Below are 16,638 nucleotides of genomic sequence, written 5' to 3'. Positions count from 1 at the left end.
TTCCAACATCCCAAGTAGCGTATGCCATCCCAAGTGTAGAATTCCACGTGGTGCATTAGTCTCACTAGCCGTTGTGAAACTTCCTTTGTCAGTGTAAGCAACTCTCTGGAGCACCTAGTTAAGCAGCTTACACTTTCTAAGTGGGCATATGCGCAAAACTGAGTGATGGATCTCGAATAAACTTACCTATACACTCTCATGCGCTTGCAGTTTCCGGTTTCTGCAAACGGGCAACCGTTGATCACACGCTAAGCGCCTCTCGCTTAGTGGTAATCTGACCTAAACAGTCCTAGTTTCTGTTAGCGAAGCCATCGGTCGATTTTCTTTTAGACGTTCCGACCAATCAATGCGTGACATTTACTTAATTTAAGTTTTTCTAGACAAGTGTATACTAGACGGGTGTATGTCCCGCGTGATATAATGGCAGTTGGGCCGCGTGCGTAGAGCGGAAGTTGCAAGGGCATGAGAGTGTAAATAGAGTATGCGTGATTACTGCAGTCGTACGCCTAGTATGGTTCGTTTCTGCCAGACAGCCAGGGGCCATGAGATGCCGCGTCGAGGGACCGCTCAGCGCTACGCGGGACACCCTTATGCTATACAGCAGTTTTGACGTAACTAGTTGCAAAGTTAGTGTAATCAATTTCTGGTACGTCATCTTGCGGCCGCGATGCAAGTAGTCGTCCTATCTTTGTGTGGATAAGCATAATGCGGGGGTTCCAAAAGTTTGGTACGCGTTAGTTATAATCTTGATCACCATTGGGGATCGAACATAAACGTAGCAAGTTCAGAAATTTTTTCGAAAAAAAGCAATGTCACAATAGCGGGACTTCTTAGTTCTTATCTGCACGTATAAAGTAAGTGCATTTGTACCAGATTGTTCTTTAGATGTATAGCAGCTATTTATAGCATGCATCTTCTAGGAATTGCAGCTGTTCACTTTATCTCTTTCATAATCGTAAAAATGGCAAAGCGTTCCGTAGAGGTCATCCTCAAGTATCGTTTCTCGAACCGCAAATTGCTTGACAAAGCATTGCTCCCTGTAGGCGCGCCGGTTTCCAACAAACATATACAAGGCGAAGCGGAAGGCAATAAGCGTCTCGCTCTCTTAGGAGACTCCGTTCTACAAGAAGCTGTTCTGGGGCCATAGTACCACTCTAAGGAAAGTACTAGTAAGTGTGCACATACATGAAGGTTTGTTGTGAAACTGACCTTCCTAGAGGAGGGACATAACAGAATAAGGAATTTATGTAGGAATATAAGGTTAAACCAAATAGCTTAGTGGAGTGGAATATCAAATTGCATTGCTAAAATCCCATACCAACAAGGCTAGGTACCACAGAAGACTGCTGCGTCAACGGTTGAAGCACTAGTGGGAGCAGTTTATCTAGACTGTGGAAAGGACATATCGAAGGTCATGCAAGTCCTCGAGGCTATTGGGTTTTTCACAGAGTAACCAAAAAATTGCACTTACTCCAAAAGTCCGCTACACATATTCATAAAACCAGACTTCTAGGACCACTCTAACTTGGGATCATTCCGGTCTTTTCGCATCTCTGGAAACATGCTATTCCCGCACTGCGTATCAATGGAAAATCTGACTGACCCCTGTGCCGGGACCAACCTATAGATTGAGTATAGTGGTAGGTATCGAGTAAGACGTGGTTATCGGTCTGAACTTCGACTTTCTTTTCCGCTCAATGCACTCGATACCGCACCTTTTACAGTTTCAACAGGGAAAGGGGGCCTCGCACTTACGTTTTATGCGGTAGCAGTGGTCGCAGGCGTTACTTAATTATCCTCTTCTTGGTTGCTTTGTCAAGGACAATTTTGCGGTCCCTGATTCTTCTCCCTTTACTTCATTCGTAGTTGTCGACATGCGGGGCAGATAAGTGGCTGACTCAGTACTGGATAAGCTATTTGAGGTGTTCTGGAAGGGTCAATCGATATGTCGAGGCTCTCGACGCGCATATTAACAGCACACACTTGCCGATTATTATGGTTAAGATTAGTCTCTAATCTTAGCCAGAGCCTACATTGATTAGTAAGAGTTTTGAACGTATACCCATGTAAATACCTTTCTAAGAGCGACCCCAGACTATCATCCAGACTCAAAGGGAGGGACTTTATGCGTTGGTCTAACTGCCAGCAGTGATCCAGGGAGGTTACACACACGCCTGCCACAACATGACCGCATTTCTCTACCAAAGATAAGGGAAGAAATGCTGAGTAATCAAATTTATCTCTTAGGATGGGGCGAAAGTTGACGTGTATACAGGGTTGGCCTTTAGTAGTCTATGCTGCCGTGTTGACTATCGTGTCTCTTTTCGCCTTCGACACAGCACCGGCGTCAATGGCCTAAACCTGCAGTTCCCTGAGCAGGTTAGAGTCGTTAGATGAGAATTGCTTTGGCATAATGATCTTGTATCCGTTGTACTCCGAGTATTCAATAAACGCTACAACAGCGTTTGCTGCCTATTCTTGGATTAGCGGTGACAACAACAGGACTTGGTCACATACAATCGCGTTGGCGGCAGGTACCGCATCTTGAGCCATCTGAAAGTGAATGTCGCGCATAAAGGCAACCGGTGAGGGACTGAGAGGGCGGCAAGGCAAAACTCGAAGGACGTCTCAGCCCTGTCGGCTGCATAGATATATGTCGCATGCGTAGGCGCGGGGTACACCCCTGTTGCAGTTGCAGTGGCTTGTTGCATTAGCTGAGCTGAAGTTATTGCTTTTGCGGCCTTGCACAGGCCGCGACAATATATTGTGAACTCAAACCTCAGACCTTGCTCTCTCCTGGGGTCTCAACCTTGGTAACACCAAGCCCAGCATGGAATAGCTTGATCCAGACGCCCCATGGTGGCGGATAAGGAGAGACGAACACGGGTAACGTCCGTCCCTGCGGGTCGAACATCCCTCCCCAACGAACTACTAACATTGCTCAAGTACATTATATTCACTTCACACACTTTTTAGAGTCAAGATAATGTCTATATATCCTCTGCACCTACATTTATCTATTGCAGGCTTTAAAAAGCAAAATTACAGGCCATTGTATTGCGTTCTTTGGTATTTCGTCTTCACCATCGAAGCAGTAATACTTAGACATTCCTGCTCTACCGCAAACAACACTACCGATTAATTATTCGGAACTTCCCTAGGATGCTAAGCTAGGTAAAAAGAAATAACCTCTATTTTGTATCGCGTGCAGCCTTTGTTTAAAACTGCTCCGAGTTATTCCGGCCTACCATAACTCTCGTTAGCTTTTTGCGAGAGGACTTCGTGTGCTGACAAAGCAGGTTTTGAACGATTAGCGGCCTGTAATGCACACCTACGCTATACCGAAACGAAAACACGAAAAACACGACAACAGCGAGTATTGCAATTCTTGGAATCAACGCAGTATATCGCACGTAAAAGTTAGCCTGATACGCTCTACGACCCGTCAACACTTCAGAAGCAGCGCCCACTGCCACTGAAGCGTTATGGCGACGCCGTGGCCGCGAAGGGCGACATGGCCTACCCCGCTACGCGAGCATGCTACTTCCCTCGGCACCTTTCTTNACGACGTCCTGGAGGCTATCGAGCGCAACGGCAGCTAAACCGTGCTAGCAGACCTCGCCGGAGATGTAATCCGCGGCGCGTTAACGCTCGTCTTAAAGACGCAACATACACCTGACCTGGACACAGTCCGCGACGCCCTCGCAGTCGCATAAACTGAAGCCAAAACCAACGCAGAGCAGACCGCGCAAGCCCTCGACCAAATTAAGGGCGAACTTAAGAACACCGTAGATATCGTNCAACTAGTAGCTGCCAANATNCAACAGAACGCTAGTACAGTAGAAGAGGCGAGAGCGGCAGCCAAAGAGGCGACACAAGTGGGCAAGGCTACCCTGGAAATGGCAAGAGAGATTAAGAACAAAGCACCACAGCAGCAGACGAACGGGCCAACATCGTACGCTGCGGCNGCAGCAAGAGGCCTTCNACTAGCAGGTACATACAATACACAGAGTCGTAGAGCACCTATCGTGCAAACTTAACGTGAGGTCATCGTGAACATTAGAGATCCGCTCACTGTGCAGGCCCTGCGGGCAATGAACCCACGTAACCTTAAAGCCCACGTTGAGCGTGCAATTGAGCAGAGCGGCAATGAGAACATTGTAGGCGTGAAGATCGTTTCCTCTAACTAGCTCAAGAGCGGCGACCTTAGCATCAAGGCAGCTACTAGCACTGAGGTCGAAGCACTGCGGCAGTTCGCAGACGACTGGGCCACGCGCATCGGCCACGGCGCCAGCATACAGATCCCGACGTACGGCGTGCTCGCTCATGGCATACGCACTAGCACAATGAACATGGACAGGTTCGAAGACAACAGAAGCCAGATCTTGCAGGACAACAGACCGTTCATCCCGCAGGCTGAGATCCGCCACATAGGATGGCTAACTAGAGACGCTATAGCCAAGACTGCATCGACTATCACGATTGAGTTTACTCGACCAGAAGACGCTAACAAGATCATCGACGAGGGTCTTGTCTGGCAGGGCGAGGTGTTCNAGTGCGAGCGATACGAGCGACANTGCCGCGTGAAGCAGTGCTTCAAGTGCCAAAAATACGGCCACATAGGAACCCAGTGCAAGGCAGCAACAGCATGTGGCTTCTGTGCGCAGGAGCACGACACCCGAGACTNTCCAGCCAAGTCAGACCGGACCATAGCCAGGAAGTGCACGCTGTGCCGCGGCGAGCACGAAGCGTAGAGCCGACAATACCCTACTAGGAAGTACGAGATAGCCAAAGCGAAGATGGCCTACGACACGCGGCCGCAGTATTACTTCGTACCAGAGATGAGGGGAAGAAACGTACAGCCCAAAATGCCTACTACTATCCTTAGAAGCAGGTCTAGCCAAAATACAGCGCCGACACAGCCTACGCAGCCCACAAGGAGCCGGTCGTAGGCCCAACGAGGACAGAAGCGGACCAACACGGGAACTGTAATCGATACGATAGACCAGAAGAATGCGTTGCCGGCAGGAATAAGCAGTCAGCGACCACAGAGAACGATTATGCCGAGCCGCAGAGCATTGGAGGCGATCAGCGCCAACGTGCGGCTGACCCAAAGCAACACCCAGCACATAAAGATCGACTGCGAGACAGAAGCATGAATTAGCACAATATACTAAGCATACTACAGTACAACGTACGCAAGTCGAGAGATATAGTAATGGCGACGCTGCTGCGAGACCCCCGGATACACGAGTACGACATTCTGGCCATCTAGAAGCCATAGAGGAACCCGTACATGGCGACCACTCACCACCTAGCAAAGGACGTTTTCCACCTCTACTATCCGGCGACAACAGATAAAGAAGGCCCAGCGAGGGTCTGTTTCTTCGTTAACAAGAGAATTGGCCACAATAGATAGCGCTTTAAGGAACACTCGAGAGACGTCTGCTCTCTCGTCATTAAGCCTAGCAGGGACCAACAAGAGCAGCAGAGTGTGGCGATTCACAACATCTACAACGCAGTAAGAGGTAGAGGTCCCACAGGCTCTACGCTTGTAGACATCCGCGCAGTCCTCGAGAAGTACAGCAGCAATAAGCAGATCCTGCTAGGCGATTTCAATCTGCATCACCCTTTGTGGGGAGGCCAGAACGTTAGACACACTAATCTACAGGCAGAAGACTTAATAGCAATCATAGAAGACTTTGACCTTAGCAACACGCTAGCGGCCGGGACGATCACATACGAAGAAGCGACACGGCAGACCACTATCGATCTATGCCTCATTACTATCGGCCTCGTCGACAGGATGATTAGAAGTAAGGTAGACCGCGACCTCAACCACGACTCTGACCACCTACCGATAAGCACAGTGCTCGATATGGCGGTGCAATCTATGCAAGAGACAACAAGGAGGAACTGGAAGCGCATGAACGAGAAGACGTACCTAGAAAACCTAAAAGCGACTCTGCCGACACTACGCAGGCCAGCCACTAAGCTAGCACTTGACAACTACGTCCGCGACGTGACTACTGCTATCAAGACAGCAGCAGAGAAGGCGACTCCGCAGGTATGCATCTCAGCTCAAGCAAGAGAAGGATAGACAGCGGAATGCAAGACAGTACTAGCGGAGGCGAAGAGGCTTAAAAGGCAGCACAGCCAACACGGCACAGAAGAGACGTGGCAAGCGTATCGAGAAGCGAGAAACCACAAAGCTAGAGTGATTCGCAAAGCAATGACTCAGATACATAGAGACCGAGTAGAAGAGGCAGCGCAGTCGCCAGAGAAGCTGTGGAAGCTCGCAAGCTGGGCTAAGACAAGAGGCAGTGTGGCCCCTAGGGTCACGCCTGCCATACGACACCCAACGACAGAACACGAAGTCACAGAGCCAGCCGACAAAGCAACTCTGTTCCGAGATGTCTTCTTCCCCGCCCCACCAGCAGCAGACCTAACAGACATACAGGACGCCGAGCACAGCGGCCAGATCGAGTTCCCCGCAGTAACGGAAAAGGAAGTAAGAGACGCGATCCGTGCAGTAGCGCCTTTTAAGGCCCCTAGGCCAGATAGTATAGCAAATCGAGCACTACAGGTAGGAGAGAGGCTGATTACTAAGCACCTTATAAGAATAGTCAACTACAGCCTGCGCCTAGAATACTGCCCTTCTCACTTTCGTGAGTCGACCACGGTCGTCCTGCGCAAGCCAGGCAAAGACAACTACACCGTACCTAAAGCATACCGGCCGATCGCGCTACTTAACACAGTCGGCAAAGTCATAGATACTGTTATTGCCCAGCGACTTAGCTACCTAGTTGAAACACAGCACGTGCTGCCCGACACGCATATGGGCGGCAGGAGGATGCGCTCTACTAAACACGCACTGCACGCCATTACAAGCAGGATCTACCAGGCATAGAACAAAGACGATGGCTAGGTAGCTAGCCTTCTGCTACTTAATGTCTCGGGCGCCTTCGACAACGTTTCGCACCCACGACTGCTTCACAACCTGCGAAAGCGAAGAGTGGATAAGAAGACAGTTAAGTGGATTGCAAGCTTTCTCAGCAATAGACACACCAAGATCGCAGTAGATAGCTTCACATCACAAGAGTACGCAATCAACACGGGCATACCGCAGGGCTCGCCGCTCTCGCCCATTCTCTATCTCTTCTACAATGCCGATCTTATAGACGAGTGCAACAGAGAAGTCAACACAACGTCCACAAGGTACATAGACGACGTAGCTATCTTCACATAGGGTAACACAGCAGCAGAGACATGCAGCACGCTAAGTCGCGTTCTCAAGAAAGCACAGCGATAGGCCATCACCCACGCCTCGGTCTTCGCACCAGACAAGTTCCAGCTGACTCACTTCACACGCTCGCGTACACGCATCAACAGAAACAGGACATTGCAGACTAGCTAGGGCGAGGTGACGCCTAAGCCAACATGCAAGTATCTAGGCCTAACTATGGACTTAAAGCTACAGTGGAAAGAACATATAGAAGAGATCAGACGCAAGGCGACAAAGACGGTTAACACGCTCAGCTGCCTCGGAGGCTCGACCTGGGGTATCACGCTTACAGACATGCGGAGACTATACGAGGCCACAGCGCTGCCACAGATGATGTATGCCTGCTCTATCTGGTTAAATGCCAGCGTCAAGGGCAAAATATACACGAAGAAGACACTCAACGTCCTGCAAAGTATATAGGTAAGAGCAGCAAGAGCTATATGTGGAGCATATAAAGCTACGTCCAAAGCAGTACTTGACGTCGAAGCACACCTCCTGCTAATTGAGTAGCAGGTATGGAAGCATAATGCTGACGTTATTATCCGGCTTCTCTCGAGCAAGCACATGGTATACATTTTAAACCTTAAGGTGAGCAGAACACAGCCCGCCAGCGTAAGTATACGCCGCACTAGACACGTCGACTTCTGGCAGAAGATATACGACGATATGAGGAGTTAGCGTAGATAGGATCTCGAAATATAGGAGCCAATCCCACTCTTTATTACCCCGCCCTGGCGACACGGCCTAAAGACCTACATAGACAAGAGCGCCGACAAAGCACGTAGTCGACACGACAGAGAACATGAGAAGGACTAGAGCCTTGGCATCTACACCGATGGTAGTGGTATAGAAGGCGAGATTGGTGCTGCAGTAGTATGCCTACTTACACATCAGACCCGCACAGTGTACATGAGGCTAGATACAACCTCGACAGTCTACGCCGCTGAGCTATAGGGTATCAGCCTCGCACTATAAATAGTATAAGAGTATGCAGAGCGAGGAGGTGAGAGGCGGAAGGTAGCTATCTATATAGACAACTAGGCAGCTATCTGGTCCGTGGCTAAGGCTGAGGGCTGATTAAGAGCCTATATTCTCGCAGACATTGCAGAACAGGTTAAGACGCTTTAGAATATGGACCGGCCAGTGACAATAAGGTAGACCCTAGCCCACACCGGCATCCTAGGAAACGAAGCGGCGGACAGGGCCGCTAAGGAGGCTATAGGATGGAGAGAGGACGGGCGCAGACACCCGCCAGCAGAAGCGCCGCCCAAGCTCTATCTAATTAAGTCGACCGTCAGGCGCTGGTGCAGGACTCAAACAGAGCGAGCGTGGGCAGCTAAGTGGCGAACAGAGGCGAAAGGTCGAGCAACCTATAGACACACACCGTAGCCTACTAAGAAAGTACTTCAGACACATGAGGGCCTTACTAAACGACAGAGTGCGCTACTAGTGCAGCTGCGTACTAAAAAGATAGGCCTGCGCGACTTCCTCTTCACCCAAAGAGTGCTAGGGGTTACTAGCTCTCGCTGCCAGTACGGGGAGAGACGACAGACTGTTGCCCACATCCTGCTCCACTGCAGGAAGCTTAAGGACCTCCGGAACTAGGTATTCGGCAACCTCCGTGGACGAAACAACCTCCGGGCTATCCTAAATAAGCCATAGCTAGCCACCAAAGCCATCCAGTTTATAGAACAAGCGCAGATCCTTGGGCACGTTGGGATCGAAGACGCGTAGACGACAGCCGAGCGCTGGGGAGACTGTAGGTATCGCGGCCGCAAAACACGAGGCAGCACGCCTCTACGAGCCTATAAGCATAGCATACTGTTAGTAGAACCATTATCTAGATGAGGTAGCAGCCAGATTGTAGATAGTGGCGGAGGGGAAACGGCAGGCCTCTAGGAACAGCTGGCTCCCATAGGGAGTGACGCGGGGCGGCGCGGATTAACGTCTGCGCGGCGCGGATTAACGTCTGCGCGGCGTCGGCTGTTGGCTACGCCAGCTATGCCGGGCATAGCTGCGGAGAAAACGCGGCTGAAACCGAGTAGGACTAAATCAATCAATCAATCAAGCTATACCGAAACGGCTTGAGCTGTGGCGCGAAGCTTAAGAGGCTTCGTTCAGCCACTACTTAAGCACACCGTCGCTTACTGCCTATTCTCAGTCGATTGAGTATTAACTTCTCACAGTTCCTATTATATGTGTAATGAATAATATATAGCCTGGGAATTTCCAATAAGTACAAAAGCACCAAGATTTAGCGATGTCCTCTATCTGTTTACCGTTGCTTGCCTAAGTCACCTGACAAAGCCAGACCCTTCCTAATCCTACTCCTATGCCTACTTGGGTCTCACTCACAACCGAGTTTGATGGTCGATATTCGGAGGGTATCCATAATATGTTGCTGCCAGCGCGCATAACCCAGCTGCGATCTAAACTTATACCAACACCCTGGTACTGCAGTTTCGATGCTGTAACGTCAGTGCAGTCTGTAACCTGGGGACTAGGGATAGTAATAGTGCCTATATCTGTATGGAGTAAAGTACTAGTAGAATCGAAAGACAAGTGCTAAAGAGATGTGCCAATGTCAAGGGTATACAGGTACGTCTCGCTGTTCGCGTCCCAGATCTTGATAGTCTTGTCAAAAGACGCTGACGCTAGCCGGGCCGAATCGTGCGACAAGGTCACTGACCAAACATCACTACTATGGCCCTCAAGCGTCTGCAGACACGTCCCGCTGCTCGCGTCCCATATCTTGACAGTGTTGTTGTGTGACGCTGACGCTAGCCGGGTCGAGTCGTGCGAGAAAGCCACTGACCAAACACAACCGTTATAGCACTTGAGCGTGTGCACACACGCCCCGCTGCTCGCATCCCAGATCTTGACAGTATTATCTCTTGATGCTGACGCTAGCCGGGTCAAGTCGTGGGAGAAGGTCACTGACATAACATCAATGCTAGAGCCCTCGAGAGTTCGCAGACATGCGCCGTGCGGCTTGCTATCGGAAGATATGAACGGCCTCGTTCTTACTAGATGGAAATGGAGACCTACGGATCGCAAGGTGCTACTAATGGAGTATGCTGCACAAGAGAAAAGAGGTAAGCCAATAGATCCTAGACAAGTATCGGACTTAGTGGAAGCCTTAGAATAACCCTTGGTTAGAGAGGATTGCGGATACCTAGGGGCTACCGTTTAACAATGCGTCGGAGGCGCCAGAGTGTCCCTTTATGTCACCACAGTATTCTGCATGCCAAACTCTCAAGGCACGGAACATTATGCGATTGATTGGGCACTAGAGATGTGCATGCCAGCCGGAAGAGCCAGAAACAACTGTTCCCTAGCGAAATGCTTTAAATCAGCATATCTATAGCCTCAACAGATGCCGAGCCTTGCTCTGCATTATTCAATTTTATTTGGCGAATTTGAACAGTGTGCGCCGAAAATTCGACATATAACTATCTTGTATTAAAATATCTAGTTATTAGCAAAATTTATTAGAATTACGCAGATATTAGCCCGCCGACCCGCTCTTTAAACTCCCGTTTCTACGCCGGCATCACCGACTTCGGCCTTTTCAGCGTCATAGTGAAGACTTTAATAATAATACCTGCTCTTGTATGCACTCTGCAGTCGTTTAAGGCGTTATCTAGGACTTTAGCGGAAGTCCTAAAGCGCGATGAAGCTCGACGTTTAGCCCGATCTTCTTCGCTTCCTCCGCAACGCGCATTCAACGGGCGAGAGGTTCTAGTATTAATAAATTAGGCTTAGTCGCAGCATTAATACTAATAATCAAACATCTTACCTTAATAGGCTCTGACGATTCGGCTAGATACCCTTCCTTAATTGACGGCTGTAATAGCCTGCTATGCATTGCACTATAGGGAGAACTGAGATTATTTAATGCCTAAACGATAGCCCTTTTCGGCCCATGCGCATTAGAATGCAAGTAATTTTGTGGGTGCTTGCTTTCCTTAGTCAGTAGGAATACAGACTGATTCTTGAGGCGACCAGAGAAGGAGGGCATATCCCTTGCCAAAATGGAGTTGACCTAAGTAGTTTTCACTCTATAAGATGGTAGAGGTTCTGAATGCGGGTAGCCATCCATAGTGGCTATCGCCCTCTGGAGTTTGCGACGGTGACCGAGTTTGAAGCCAAGGCGGTCAAAGTCCTCCTCTTTTACTGTTATTAGCTACCTCCACGATACAGACCCTTCCTCTTCAGGCTGTCTTAGTTTTCCCTGAGGGCTCCGTAACTACTAGACCTAGAAGTTGCGGCTTATATAGCCTGTTTTACTTGCGTCTTCGTTTTATAGTTGATCTCCCTCTAAGAAATCTAGTTCTTTGATAATCCAACTGACGCTGCGGTCTAGGTTTCTCCGGAGTTGGGACTGTTATCATCCTATTTATAAAAATATAATGCCCGCCTTAGTCGTTTACTAATTAACTTTATTAGCACGGAAGGCGTAAGAGGTGTGTCGTCCTTAAAATCTTTGAGAGCGTCCTTAATTCTCTTCCTGCTTGTCTCAAGATCGACGCTAACACCGTTTAATAGCGTGGTTAAGGTCTAGTTCCTCTGTAACGCCCTGTGCAAAGTAAGACAACGTAGATAATAATGATTAGATTAATAAACTCTTTTAAGCGATTACTGCGCTTTTCGTCGTAAGAACATTTCAAATCCTGCATCCCGCCGTTGATGCAGCGCGGTCTGGTCCTAGAGCATTTCGTTTCTGCATATATTAGCTCACACAGAATGTCCACACGAAGCCACTAGCAGGTTAGGACGTAAGGATTATTAGTTTAAAGATTATACACACTGCGCTTCCGGCATCTATTGCACTACACGTCTAATTAGCGTCATAATGCTGACTCGTAGAAGTACGGTACTTACTGCCTTATCTACTGTCTCGGAACGAATACGGGGAGGCTTCGGGAGAACAGTCTGCTGATTAGGCCGCCTAAGCCGAGGGGTGGCTACTTTGGCGCCGGGTCTACTCCTGCTCTCCATTGATAGCAAGCACCTTTAGAGGTGGCTCGAGTCGGTTGAGCGAAGCTCGCGTAATGATTCAATAGAAGCAGATACTAGGGTGCAAGTAGGAGCTGGGTACGTCAGAAATGTGACTGTGACGATAAATATTGCGCACTGCCTATGATTGTTGGCAGCAGGCCGGAGGGTGCAGTGCTCACAGCTTTTTATGACGAATTATTGCAGAGAGATGACGTAACGGATTGGTGGCGAAAGTGGCAAACCTTGATCTAGCTGATTAAGCATTCAACCAATTAATCTCGCTGCGTCTGCCGTGCCACGAACCTCTACTATCAGCGCTAGTTTAAGAATCCTATATGTGTACCACTCCGCTTCGCAGCATCGGTAAGTGCCATGGTACTCTATTGTTACCAACGTTATTTCTCTTTCAAATATTAACTTTTTCCTTGCTCCTATAGGGGCCTTTTGCTCTACCTTTATGATCCCATGAATATGCGTTGCTTCTGGTGAAGCATGGCCCTTTAGTCAACTGCTCCAGGTCGTTGACATTGTAATTACGCGTGGATGAACGTTATGTAGGAACGCAAGATTAAACCAGATAGCACAGAGGAGTGGAATATCAAATTACATTACCAAAAATCCATCCCAACAAGGTCAGGTACCGCAGGAGACTGCTGCGTCAACGGTTGAAGCACTGGTGGGAGCGGTTTATCTTGATTGTGGAAAAGACATATCAAAGGTCATGCGAGTCCTCGAGGCTATTGGGTTCTTCATAGTGCGATGAAGATGAATTGAGTCTATCAAGTGGCAAAGTTATGTAATTAGTGAGGAGAAGCAAGGAAATGGAACGACCCTGAGTCCGAAACGCGAGTCCATCAACAGTATCCCACCTAGTTGTTCAGTTCTTCAGGCTTATTATCATCAGGATGATTGCCCGCATCTCCGTCCTTCTCCCAGCACTGTACCCACATCTCCAACCTTCTTGGAGGGCCTGGGTGTAAAGGATTGGCCGCATAAAAATCCCGGAGTCTGTGCAGGCTATTCTTGAAGTTAGACGCATCGTACCACTCTAGATCCTCCTCATATCCTAGCCATTTGACACGGTACTGTAGCTTTCTGCGATGGACACGGGCATTGAGAATCTTCTCTACCTCATATTCGTCGTCGTCGTCGTTCGCAGTGTCCTGAATGCGCTTCCGCTTATGCTTGTGCGAGCGATATTCGCTGCTGTCATCGCTGTAGCAGATTTTGGCATCGTATCCGCTGTACGGTAGTCCTGAAAGCGGTTTCAGGGCCAAAGGACGGTTAGAGAGCTGCCTGCTACCGGAGGGGGGTAGCTTTCGCCGCTTCGCTGGGCGCACATTGTGCTTAAGGCGCTGCTTCGATGTCGTGTTTAACGATCAAATGTGCCGCTTGGTTGGCGGGAAGCGTTTCCGCTTGCGGGTCAGCCACGCAGTCTGATTATCGCAATTATTGTGATCGCTATCGGTGTCGCTGCTGCTGCTACTGCTCGTGTTTTCAATCGTAGAAGGGCTGCCTTGCGTTAACTATTCGGTATTCATCTTCGACGAGCTCATTAGCGGCGTTGATGGAAATTTGCGACGCGGGAACCCACTCATTTAAGTCTTTTCTTTTCTAACCGCATCGGAGTCGATAACATTCTCTATGTCTATAGAACACTCCCCACCGCGAAGATCCGGGGCTATGATGCTTAAAACTCCAAGCCGATCGCCTATCTGCGTACCTGCATTATTGTCGTGCGAGTCGCTCTCGTCTGTATCTGAACTGGGCTGACTGTCCTCGATAACGACCGTGTTTTCTACGCAATGTCAAAAATGGTGTGCAAGAGCTACTATCACGATCGCACCTGGGCGCTTACCTTGACTGATGTTTTCAGAAGGAGCTGGCTAATTTAAGCTCTCGTCCTCTGTGCCTTCTCGAAAGTTTCGCTTAAACTCTTCGCCTTCACTTTCGTTCTAGGGCGCAAAATCGTCGTAACTGCTTACATCATCATCTCCCCCACCTCTGCTACCGCTAATCTCGCTGTTGCCTTCTCTAACTATGTTTGTGTTAGTTATTATAGAATGCTGGAATAAGCATAGTATGGCTTCGCCAGCTGTAGGGATGCCTACCTAAGTATGTTAAGTCAATGACTTCGACTCCGTCCGACATAGGTGCAAGATTCTCTTTATTCTCTAATTTAGTGTTCGATTTTGGACTGTCTTTACTTAATAGGGCTTTTGAGGGGTTCCGACGAGAGGTTTGCTTAGGCTTTAGAGGCCCACTATACTGTATGATTTGAAGAGAATCTTGTATATAAGGTATGGAAAAAGTACCAGAGAACAATGCTATCGCTGCTGTTGTGGCTCGAAGGCGTGCTGGCGCTGCGAGGAGAGAGGAGACGCAGAGGTTTAAATAGGCAAACATACCACGCTTGAGGCCTCTCTTATAATGCGAATCCTTTCGGAGAGCCCTCTAGAATAATATTTAGCGCCCATCAGGCAGCAGCCCGTACGAGACCGTGCTCGAAACTGTGCACCCTTACCAGCAGCATATTAGGCTAGAGTCGAACCAGCTTCGCGCCGTTTACCCAAATGTATCATGCGGCTGCGAAGTGTTGGCGGCGATGCAGCCTTCGCATGAAACCCCTTTCTTCTTAGATGGAAACGTGACCAAATCTCCCACCAATACTGGTACTAGAAATAAGGAAGTACAATGCATGTTCCTAGGCTTCAGGTTATACTACAGGTAGCGCCGGCCCTTTTCCGTCAGAGCCCGTCTACTAATTAGGGAGATTCTAACCCGGATTTTTTTCAACTCGTCGGCCACTCTGAAACCCAGATACGGGCTCAAATCCATGTTCAGACTCTAGACGTCAGGCTTTGGGCGGCGTAAGCCACACAGTGCAGGGAGGTTGGCGCCCAAGCTATGCTGAACGCTCACTCTAGCCTTCATTACCCCTGATATGTAACGCCAGAATAGGACACTGCCATAATGCAGGCAGTGGCGTGGACCCAGGCTCCACCAATCCGTGTTTAGACGCAGTATCTCGGGAAGTACATGCCTAACCGCTACCTGCATAGCTGAGTAGCGGGTAGGACTCTAGCTGCGGCTTTTCTGGCGTGACTTTTTAGTGAAACTGGGCTTGCAGTGACACTTAGACAGTTCAAAACTAATCATTTCTCTAAGGCTACATACCATCGTAACCTCGCTAGGTATCCAGCTAGAGTTTTACCGGCTTAGTGCTTCGTGTTAAGACGTAATCGGGGCGTCCGAGGCCCCTTTGTTGCTAATCTGTGTAATTAATGATGTAGTAGATCGAGAATGAGCAGACTAGAAGGGACATTAACTTTCGAGAGGGCGAAAGTTAAGGAACAGTTGCAAACCGTTCATAAAAGCCCTAATATAAAGATCTCTCACTATCAGACAGGCGAGAGAGTCAGAGTGGTCAAATCTCATATAGAAACAGAACTACTAGCAAGGTGGTTAAGAAAAACGTGTTAAGAGGGTCTAGTAAAGAACACAGCGCAGTGGCTTAATCGTGGATCCTAAAGGAGGGGGTAAGGTAGATAACACAGCTAGGCAGTGCAGCGATTACATAATTTCTAAGAGAACGAAAATGCCTCACAGATGCAGTCCGAGCGACCAATAGGAGGGAGTAAAGTAAAGGGAGGAAAGAGACGATAGTAGGAGATAAGTAGGACGGCGAGGGAAGCGTGGTTATATCTAATGGGGTCAGCGCACGGGCCAAATAAAAGCAGCGAGCGGCCAAGCAAGCCTCTATTTCCCGCTTTAGAAGCCTCTATTTCCTAATGCAGTTCCACTCTCACACATATAACTTATTAAATAAATCTAATAGTAAAGTATTCTCTATATTCTAAGGCTAGTCGTAATAAGTATATATATATATGTATATATATATAGAAATAGAGAGAGAGAGAGAAAAGAGTTTTATTATTATTATAAATAGAGAGTAGCGTAGCTTATTAATATACTATATAAGTAAATAAATAGATTAATATTATATATATAGATTAATAGTATCTCTATACTATTTTAGACCTAGACTATAGCCTAATAATATAATCTAATAAAAGTAAATAATTAATAGTAAAAGCTCTTAATAGCTTAAAATAAGCTATGAGTAGAGAGAGAGAGTAGTATAATAGCTTAGCACCTATTTCTATATATATCTAAATAGGATCTAAACTAGAGTATAATTTAGCCTAGTAGAAAAAACGACTATATAAACCTAACCGCTATAATAGCTTATTAAGTAGATTTTTAATATTCTTTTATATAAGGCCTATAAGTATCTATTTAAATTAAGGCTCGTTTAATGTCCTACGCACTCCTATATGCCTCTGAGTGAC

At 48.1% G+C, this 16,638-nt stretch overlaps 6 protein-coding genes across 6 annotated transcripts; 1 reads left to right on the top strand and 5 right to left on the bottom strand.

The window, feature by feature from the left end:
- Positions 1 to 961: 961 nt before the first annotated feature.
- COCVIDRAFT_42915 (hypothetical protein) lies at positions 962 to 1,453 on the top strand (the record flags this gene model as incomplete). The annotated part of the gene is made up of 2 exons (XM_014695141.1): positions 962 to 1,132; positions 1,331 to 1,453. 2 exons carry the CDS (start codon positions 962 to 964, stop codon positions 1,451 to 1,453), a joined length of 294 nt encoding a protein of 97 aa, XP_014550627.1.
- A 902-nt stretch (positions 1,454 to 2,355) lies between these two features.
- On the bottom strand, positions 2,356 to 2,553 carry COCVIDRAFT_31692 (hypothetical protein; the record flags this gene model as incomplete). The annotated part of the gene is made up of 2 exons (XM_014695140.1): positions 2,356 to 2,472; positions 2,518 to 2,553. 2 exons carry the CDS (start codon positions 2,551 to 2,553, stop codon positions 2,356 to 2,358), a joined length of 153 nt encoding a protein of 50 aa, XP_014550626.1.
- Positions 2,554 to 9,850: 7,297 nt separating this feature from the next.
- On the bottom strand, positions 9,851 to 10,228 carry COCVIDRAFT_114998 (hypothetical protein; the record flags this gene model as incomplete). Its single annotated transcript, XM_014695139.1, has 1 exon — positions 9,851 to 10,228. The coding sequence occupies one exon, from the start codon at positions 10,226 to 10,228 to the stop codon at positions 9,851 to 9,853; it is 378 nt and encodes a 125-aa protein (XP_014550625.1).
- Positions 10,229 to 11,680: 1,452 nt separating this feature from the next.
- On the bottom strand, positions 11,681 to 12,286 carry COCVIDRAFT_114993 (hypothetical protein; the record flags this gene model as incomplete). Its single annotated transcript, XM_014695138.1, has 4 exons — positions 11,681 to 11,845; positions 11,884 to 12,008; positions 12,096 to 12,117; positions 12,170 to 12,286. 4 exons carry the CDS (start codon positions 12,284 to 12,286, stop codon positions 11,681 to 11,683), a joined length of 429 nt encoding a protein of 142 aa, XP_014550624.1.
- Positions 12,287 to 13,290: 1,004 nt separating this feature from the next.
- Positions 13,291 to 13,626, bottom strand: COCVIDRAFT_60288 (hypothetical protein; the record flags this gene model as incomplete). Its single annotated transcript, XM_014695137.1, has 1 exon — positions 13,291 to 13,626. A coding segment is annotated over one exon (336 nt), but the record flags the coding sequence as incomplete, so codon positions are not given.
- Positions 13,627 to 13,633: 7 nt separating this feature from the next.
- Positions 13,634 to 14,868, bottom strand: COCVIDRAFT_42913 (hypothetical protein; the record flags this gene model as incomplete). The annotated part of the gene is made up of 6 exons (XM_014695136.1): positions 13,634 to 13,722; positions 13,773 to 13,812; positions 13,906 to 14,084; positions 14,265 to 14,324; positions 14,398 to 14,613; positions 14,838 to 14,868. 6 exons carry the CDS (start codon positions 14,866 to 14,868, stop codon positions 13,634 to 13,636), a joined length of 615 nt encoding a protein of 204 aa, XP_014550622.1.
- Positions 14,869 to 16,638: the final 1,770 nt, after the last annotated feature.

Source organism: Bipolaris victoriae (genome assembly GCF_000527765.1).
Source record: "Bipolaris victoriae FI3 unplaced genomic scaffold scaffold_176, whole genome shotgun sequence".
NCBI lineage: Eukaryota > Fungi > Ascomycota > Dothideomycetes > Pleosporales > Pleosporaceae > Bipolaris > Bipolaris victoriae.
This window is presented reverse-complemented; position numbering and strand designations above follow the sequence as displayed.